Below are 9,036 nucleotides of genomic sequence, written 5' to 3'. Positions count from 1 at the left end.
TGACTTGATCCCACTGCCACCCAAGTATCGGCTTCCTGAGTTCACCAAGTTCAACGGGTCAGAGGGAGCCAGTTCCATCGAGCATGTGAGCCGATACTTAACGCAGCTTGGGATGATCTCAGTGTCGGATCCGTTGAGGGTCCGGTTCTTCGGCCAATCCCTTACAGGCCCAGTTTTTGGATGGTATGCATCACTTGCTCCGGATTCAATTCGGACTTGGAGGCAGCTTGAAGATCAATTCCATACCCAGTACCACTCGGAGGCTGCTGAAGCTGGAATTGCCGACCTCGCCCAAGTTAGGCAGAAGCGAGGAGAGACTGTGTCAGAATACATACAGCGCTTCAGGGAGGTCAAGAACCGATGCTACTCGTCGCGCATCACAGAGAAGGAGGCAGTCGACCTGGCTGTCCTGGGACTCGCTAAGCCAATCAAGGATGCGGCTTTTCAGTTGGAGTTTACATCTCTAGCGCACCTGGTGCAGAAGCTTACAGCATACGAACATTACCATCCTGAGCTGTACCAGGACAAGTTCAAGCGCCATGTAAACATGGCCCAGGCGGAAGAATCTGACGACTCTGGCGAGGAGCAAGAAGTGGCCGTGGCATAGTGGACTCGGGGGGCAAACCCTGTCCCGTGCAAATGGATCAAACAGCAGGGGCTTGTGAAGGGCTTCGACTTCGACGTAACCAAGGCAGAGCAGATATTCGATTTGCTCCTCAAAGAAAAACAGCTGAAGCTCCCAGAAAATCACAAGCTACCAACGCCACAAGAGTTGTAGGGGAGACTGTACTGCAAATGGCACCACTCGTTCACTCATTCCACGGGTGAATGCAAGGAGTTACGTCGTCAGATACAATAGGCTATCGAGCAAGGCCGGTTAATCCTGGCTCAACACACGATGAAGGTTGACACAAAGCCCTTCCCACAAGCTAACATGGTGGAGCTGTCAGATTTCGGATCCAAGGGCCAGGATTTGGCATTCCAGATCAACATGGTGAGACCCGTGCGCCGCCATGACAAGCAGAGGAGAGAGGCCGCTTCTGGCAAACGGCCGCAGGATAGACGCGAACTGGAACAGCAGCATGTGACCGAAGAGCAGGTGCGTCACATCTGCAATCAGCTTCCAGCTTCTAATCGGCTTCTGGAAAAGTACCAGTACAAGTTGCGCCGCCGATATGAATCGGAAGAGGACGAGTACGAGCACCGCTCAGGAAGGACACTGGGGAGACGCCATGCTGTACGCGACCACTGGCATTGCCCGTTCTTCAGGTACTGTTGGAATTCCGGCATGAGCCGATTGCCTACTATAGATGATTGCTTGGAGTGCAGGCCTCGAGGACACCAGCAGGACGAAACATCAGTGTTCCGGCGCTTAGGGCCCGGAACACGTCATGATGACCGTGTGAGGAGGCCGACCAGGGGTGATTCCGAGCAAGAAGAAGAATAAGACATGTACCATCGTCCACGGTGGTGTCCTGATGGGCTTAATCGGTCGCAGAAGCGCAGAGTACAGCGCTTGCGCAATCTGGAAGAGGCAGAAGCAAAGTACCTCGACGTGCTGAGGAAAGCGCGTCCGAATCTCGCGGAGCAAGTCAGGCGACCGCGAAGGGAGGAGAGACGCCCTCCGAGAAAAGAGTGGCGCCCCAAGCAGACAAAAGCCGATGAGAAGCCATCGGCTGATGTGAACATGGTGTTCATGCTCCCGTCGGAGTTTCGAGCACCCCAACCGGAGGAATTGGCCATCGCGCAGCTGGATCTCGGCCCACGGCCAATCATTTTCGAGAAGCCCAAGGAGAAGAGCTACAAGCACCTGAAGGGGTTATATCTCAAGGGCTTCATCGACGGCAAGCCTGTGAACAGGATGTTGGTCGACACTGGTGCCGCGGTCAATCTGATGCCGTACTCAGTACTGCGCCGATTGGGTCGTTCTGCTGCTGATCTTATCAAGACCAACGTGATGCTCAATGATTTCAACGGCCAGCCGTCAGAGGCACAGGGTATCCTCAATGTGGAGTTGATAGTTGGCCGCAAGACCGTCCCAATCTCGTTCTTCATCGTCAACAGTAAGAGTACATACACAGTGCTGCTTGGGAGGGATTGGATTCATGCCAATTGTTGTGTTCCTTCCACGATGCACCAGTGTTTGGTCCAATGGGATGGCAATGAAGTGGAGGTGGTCCGTGCAGATGACTCCAGCGAGGTTTCGCTCGCAGACATGAACGCCCGGGACGCGGAAGGGCAAGAGCCGATCTCAGGGATCACGCTGGAAGACTGTGATTGGATCGAAGAGACAAAAAACGGATTGAGGCTGGTCTTATCCACTGGCCTCACAGAATAAACACATTCTGGCATGATTTGGTGATGAAATATGGAGACCCATACAAAAATTTTCATCCGGATGAAGAACTACCGCCGGTGCTCCTACAGCTTCTTCGCCATCGGCTACTTCTGCTCCTTCGCAGTTCCGGCCATGGACATCGGCTACTTCTGCTCCCATGTGGGCGTGGGAGTGTCTGATACATTAGCCGATCTATCCGGCCAATAGTACTTCTGCATCGTCATCGTCATCGGCTATTCCCATTCCTGCGACACCATCGACATCGGCGAATTCGGCTCCTACGGGGTCAGGGCATTCGTCACAACAGCCGATAATTGTGATGAGAATGCATTATGGCAAGTACAGACCAGGCGGGATTTTAACCATCGGCTCGTCAACGGCCAATTTGATTGGTAATATTCAAACTCACCATTGCATCATCATACAGTATATGCATTTATCACTTGCACTAGCTTCCTTGTATGTTTAGTAGCTTCTACTTGTGTTTCGTGTATATATTTTGAGGTGTGGATGCTGGTGACCATGTGTGGTTACGCTCATTTGAATATGTTGAATATCTGATACCGAGCATGACTTTTGTTCTTTTGAAAATCTGAAATATGGTCACCGCTTTACTTGGCTACTAGTATGTGTAGGCTGACTTTGCTTTTACTATCTTGTACATGCCTGGTAGCTATATCCTTTTCTTGGAATCATTTATGCAGCTAGAGTCTCAATGCTTATATGGTAATCTTGTGCTAAATTACATTAAAATATGAATGATGTCCATGCTGTGCTATAATGAAAAGATCCAGGTGGGTTTGTTTTGTCTCACTGATCTAGTTCGGGACTGCTTGCTATTGCACTTTAGCATGAACTTGGACTAGGCTGTGAATGACCAAAACCTTGCTTTAAGCTTCTGATGGTTCAACGGACCTAGGCTTAGCATTGGTTGGTAAGAAGTGGCCTGATAAGCAAATAACCCCTGGCACGGAACAAAAGGCTTGTTTGAGTTTCAAATGCAATATGTTTTAACCTGCAAGACCTGAGGGCATGAATAATCAAGCTTGTTAAAAGATCCTTGTATTGGAAAAAGCTCACTGGTGTAGGTACTTGCTGGTTTTTGCTTGTCATGCTTTAATGTACTAGTTGGTTGGGCTAAGTGGTGATGCTTTTTATTTTGAAAAATCTTAAAAATTGCCTGCTCATGTTCTAATATAGATATATTCTTTTGAGCTTTTCTATGCGGTGTCTTTATGCTATACCCTCACTGTATATACATGCTAGCACTTGTAAATGCTTTAAGAAATACCTGGAAGCTCACACTCACCCTTTGCATGACATAGCATATTTTTGTGGGGGAAGAGATTTTTTGATGTTGGGTCGGCTTGCATGACTTTTGCCTAACTAAATATGATCCATCGGCTTTTAGCCGATTCACAATGATCTTTGTAGAGCCGGTCCGGCAAGTGATTGTTTTGCAGGTAATCCATGTAGCCCACATTATTATTTATTCGATGGAGAATCGACTACCTATTGAATATCTATGTCTTCACCAACTCCTGGCGATTAACGATCATCAAGAAGAGGCCAAGTATGTTGATGCTGATCTGATGAAGCTTGAGGATGATCCCGTAAGTCAGCGCCATCCATGGAATATGAAAACTAGGACCAGTCTGCAACAACATTGAGATTGGTCGAGGAAGGCGTGAGGCCGGTTCAAGCAATCGGTCACAAAGTCAGTTGGCTAATAGCCGATCTATCGGGTCGGGGGGCAAGACCATCAGTGGCATGAGAAGACAATTTGAGGAGATGATATTTTTATTTGGTTTGCAGCTGGCGCTTAGAAGATTCTGTCATATTTGGCCAAACTTGGGGGGCATGTGTTATCGCCAGAATTTGACCAGGATTGGTAGGCCAAATGTCAGAAGAAACACACGGTAAAGGAGTCCACTTAGCCAGGCTTATATCATAAGTTTGGCCAAATATGATGATAACTGTGCACTCAGGGCTCAAGCCGAGATGGAGTTACAGGCCTAATCCATGTTGAAGCCCAGTTTATTCGCGAGGCTGGTTCGGACTGCAGGGAGAGGCCGTACGAGAATGGACGCCCAGGCCACATATGGACTCCGTTTTAGGCGTTCTAGATATGCATGGAAAGCTAAGGAGATAAGCTTTCCAATACAACTGGAATCACGTCCAGATTACCTTGGAGTCGACGAGAATTGCCGAAACAATAGGACGACCAGAATCTGCAACAACTATACGGCGTGTTTCGGCTGATATTTGGAAGCTTCATGAAGATCTGGGCCGGTGGAGGAAAGAGTCCAGATCATATTATCTAATCTTAGAGTCCTTATTGAGTTGTAATTTATCTCTAGTCTTCGGTTAGGAAAGAGTTTAGGGGTTGCCTTGCACGACAAGAAGTCTTCGGACTATAAATATGTACCCATATGCTATTGAATAAAGATGACGGCATTCGTTTACACACGGCGGGTGTCTCCACCACAACAAACCTCGGCGCACCGCCACCCCTAATTCTAGGGTTCCACCCAAGTAAGCGTCATGCTGCCCTGATTGCTTCGCGTGATCAGGGCAGCATTGTTCTTGCTTTTACCTTGGTATTACTCGTACTGAAGCGTTTTTGATGGCGAGTAGTACTAGTTATCCTAATGTTCGTAGCATGGCTTGTAATAGATCTATTGTGCTTCGTTGCTTATCATCTACGAATATCATGTTATCTCTGTGCAGTCACGTTTCAATCTTATGCTAGTTCTTGTCGCATAGAACTAGTTACACAGAGGCAACACCCTGCTTCTCTTATGTCTAGTAGATCTGATCTGTTATGGTTTGCTCTTATCTTAAGAGTTTGCGTAATATCTGCTAGGTTAGGCCTTGCAAACGGATTGGATGATCCGGTGGCGTAGTGGATGCTTTATCTTAGCCTTGATAGGGATTGTTCCGGGAATCGGCTCTTGCTAGTTCTTAGGCCTCTGTTTTGGGTTGTGGTTTAGTTATCTTTTATGTTCGCTAGGCCTAGTCACGTGTAGGATGTTCCGATCTAGCAGTGAAGCTGTTACTATCGTGGATTAGATCAATTAGATTTAATTGAAGCAGTTTTATAGTTATTTGCTCTATTTATCATATCTGGATACAATCAGATCCCATCTGACACCGGGACTCGATCGGCTCTTCAAAGCCGATGCAAGAGTCGTCCCGGGGAGCCGACCACGGCTCGGACTTACGTTTACACGTGTCTTTGTATGCAGGAAACTGTTCGGAGCACGTCCGCACCCTCCTGATCGGGTATAGGTCAGGTGGCACGCCCGGTTTTCATACATCCTCCGGGCGCGTGACGGAAATTGCGGGCCGTCGACGAGGGAGCAGTGCCTCTAGCGCCCTAGCAACCTCCCGGCTCTTCGTGTTGCCCGTCGTTGCTCGCCGGTATGTTTCGGTCGACAATAATAATCTATACATATAATTTTTTCCGTCGCAGATGAAAAAACAAGGAAATAAAAATAAAAAAAAATGATTGCTCGGTCTCCCCAGTCTGGCAGTCTGCGCCGCCGATTCCATGAGGCTCCTCGTTTCTCATGCGCTGGAGCTGCACGTCGTAGCAGGCAGATGAGATCCACGACAGGCAGATGAGAGTTCAATGAGAACGGAAAGAGAAAGAGAAGGTGGGCCAGGGAGCGGATAGATTCGATTGCTGGAATCCTTACTAGGGATGAATTGGAATCAGGAATGGCAATTTCATCCGTGGACGCGGGTATCCATAGATTTTAAACCCGATTGGTACGAGTGCGGGTCCGATATTACATCCGAGGATGAACTCACACGCGTACTCGCATATTGCGGGTGCGGGTGCGGGTGCGAGTTTGAATTCCACCCGCGGGTGGACCCGCATCCATCCGAAATCAAAAAAAAACCCGGCTCGACCAGCTTAAGTAAGGCCCAGCCTAACTATACTAACTATAAAATAAGCACAAGAATTTATGGATTTGTTATTAGTTTGTCCTTGTTGCTTTGAACTTATAGATTTATTGTTAGTTTGCTCTTATTACTTATAGAAATATGCTATTTGAGTGTTTAAATTGATAGATTTATGTATTTTTATTATATCTGCTACCATACCCGCGTGCACCCAAAACCCGTCCGAAACCCGACGGGTGCGGGTGCAGAAATGCACCCGCGAGTCTGCCTGCTGGCGGATTTTCCCAACCCCGTGGGTTTGCCTGCAGACAGATTTTCGCCAAACCCGCACCCGCATCTGCGGGTGCCATCCCTAATTGGAATTGTGCGTGGAGGCACGAGGAAGAGGCTGAATACACTAGTTCTAGAAATCGTTTCAAAAAGAAGAAGAAGAAACTAGTTCCAGAGATAGATGTGGAGGCCTTACTCCATCCGTCCTAAAATAATTGCAATTATAGAGTTCAACATTTATCACACAAAAAATGCTAATTTTGACCTACCTACCACAAAAGATAAGGCAATTTTCAGAATATTTTTACAAAAGACAACTGACACCTCATCATTCCTCACAAAAGATGAGGTATTTTTGTAATTTTACATATAGCGTTGGTTTACGTGCTCAGTCCTAAAATTGCATTTATTTTGGGACGAATGGAGTAAATATTTGTAAACTAGCATGCACTGCGAGCATTCTCATAATGACTGAAGCCATGACCCTTGATCATTACAATTCTTGTTCGTAGCTTCTTTAATTTTGGATAGAGTCATAGAGGACATCTAAATGTTAATCATTCGTGCTTGTGCGTAATTACTGCCAGGTAGCAAAACCATTTTTGTTTATCATTACTAGTCTATCAACTCGTGCTCCCGCACGAGCTAATTAGAATTATTTTAAAAATAAATCATACAATTAATAACTATAATTATCTATCTCACGTACTCCCATCTATTGGATATTCTAACACATACTATAAAATATATATTTATCATTATATAGTTGCAATAGATTTCATTTTGCACCACATTTCCATGAGTGTTTGATATATATATATATATATATATATATATATATATATATATATATATATATATATATATATATATATATATATATATATATATATATAAAATTAAACTATTTATTTATGATTTAGTATTCTTATCTTTTTTATCGTACATGAATACACAGTGACACTTACTATGAATAGTATTTTTATATACATAATAATACAATAATGATAGAAATATTAATTTAGAATTTTATATTGATATACTTTAATATCTTATTATAATTATATAATTCAGATTCATATTTAGGGGTTAATTTAACTTTTAATAATAACATAGTTGGATGATTTATATACAAATTAGGGGCTGTTTTGCATTATTGTTTTAATGGCATAGGTGGGTAATTTACACGAAAATTAAGGAGTTACTTTATGTTTTTTTAATAATGGCAGATGTGGGTAATTTATTAAAAAAAGATAACAGATTCAATGACTATTATGGTTAGAGTAGTTAGATGGATGGCCAGATGTTTCTGATTTTTGTGGGAATTTTTAGGACTTCTCACCTATTTTTATAATCTATTTTTTTAGAGTGTCCACCTATAATTCGTGGCTTCACATGGAGGCTTCAAAGAAGCCTCCAATTAGTAATAGTAAGATTGTCATCAACTCCGAACACGATTTAGCATGAGAGAGTCGCCCAGCCTGTGGTAGGCATACACAATCAGATCAGAGGCCAGGCGACCAGAGTCTAGCAGCTCCTCATGCATAGCTTCCGGCCCATCGACCCCTTGCCGTCAATGCTGGTGGCTGCCTTAGTGCCACCGTCGCTCCACCGCTGCCGCTACCACCTCCTCCACCGCCACCGCCACCACCGCCTTTGTCACTACTGCAGTCAAAAGTGCACATGCAGCGCTTGCGCATTGGAAGTCCTTTATAGTATCCGCTGCTTCTGCCCTCCGAGACGCAGATGTTGGCGCAATTCATATTCTGCCGGCAAATCCCTTTGAAGATCGTTGCTTCGCGTTTTGCACAGCATGGCCTCCGCACCTTCAAGCACAGTCAAACCCATCAACCATTCAACAACAAATCAATCGCAAGTAGGGTTGAAAACAGTCAAACCCTGGTAGCACCACCGCCGCCACCTCCACCGTCACCGTCGCCTCCGCCGCTGCTGCAGTCAAAAGTGCACATGCACCGCTTGCGCATCGGAAGTCCTTTACAGTATCCGCCGCTTCTACCCTCTGAGACGCAGATGTTGGCGCAATTCCTATTCTGCCTGCAAATCCCTTTGAAGATCGTGCTTGGCGTTCTGCACAACATGGCCTCCGCACCTTCAAGCACAGTCAAACTCATCAACCATTCAACAACAAATCAATCGCAAGAGAGTCAGATTTGAAGGATAACAATATGTCATGTGCAGATTTCGATGGATTTGGTGAACTCACTCACCACAGGTCATGAGGAGCAAGCACAGGACAGCAGTTGTCGTTGCGATCTTCCCATTCATGGTTGAACTGAAACTGATCTGAACCTTGATTTGTTGGGCGAGGAGGAAGAGAAGAGCACAATGTTAGACAGTTGATGTACATGTGTGGATAGGGCTATGTGCCTGGCTTGTTAGCCGGCCAACCCGTGTAATTGGGCCTGAGCGTGGCTTGTTTGCCAGCCGGCCCCTAGATGATATTGTAGAGATATGGTAGGTTAGAGTTCTAGGAGACCTTGATTATGGATTTCCTT

At 45.7% G+C, this 9,036-nt stretch overlaps 1 protein-coding gene across 1 annotated transcript; it reads right to left on the bottom strand.

Annotated features, from left to right (window-relative positions):
* Positions 1-8,111: 8,111 nt before the first annotated feature.
* On the bottom strand, positions 8,112-8,806 carry LOC120662881 (defensin J1-2-like). Its single transcript, XM_039941940.1, has 3 exons — positions 8,749-8,806; positions 8,454-8,630; positions 8,112-8,185 (listed from the first exon to the last, which is right to left on the bottom strand). Exons 1-3 carry the CDS (start codon positions 8,804-8,806, stop codon positions 8,112-8,114), a joined length of 309 nt encoding a protein of 102 aa, XP_039797874.1.
* Between the last annotated feature and the right edge of the window lie 230 nt (positions 8,807-9,036).

Source organism: Panicum virgatum, chromosome 2N (genome assembly GCF_016808335.1).
Source record: "Panicum virgatum strain AP13 chromosome 2N, P.virgatum_v5, whole genome shotgun sequence".
NCBI classification, from domain to species: domain Eukaryota; kingdom Viridiplantae; phylum Streptophyta; class Magnoliopsida; order Poales; family Poaceae; genus Panicum; species Panicum virgatum.
Note: the sequence above shows the minus strand (reverse complement) of the source record. Positions and strands in the feature narration are given on the sequence as shown.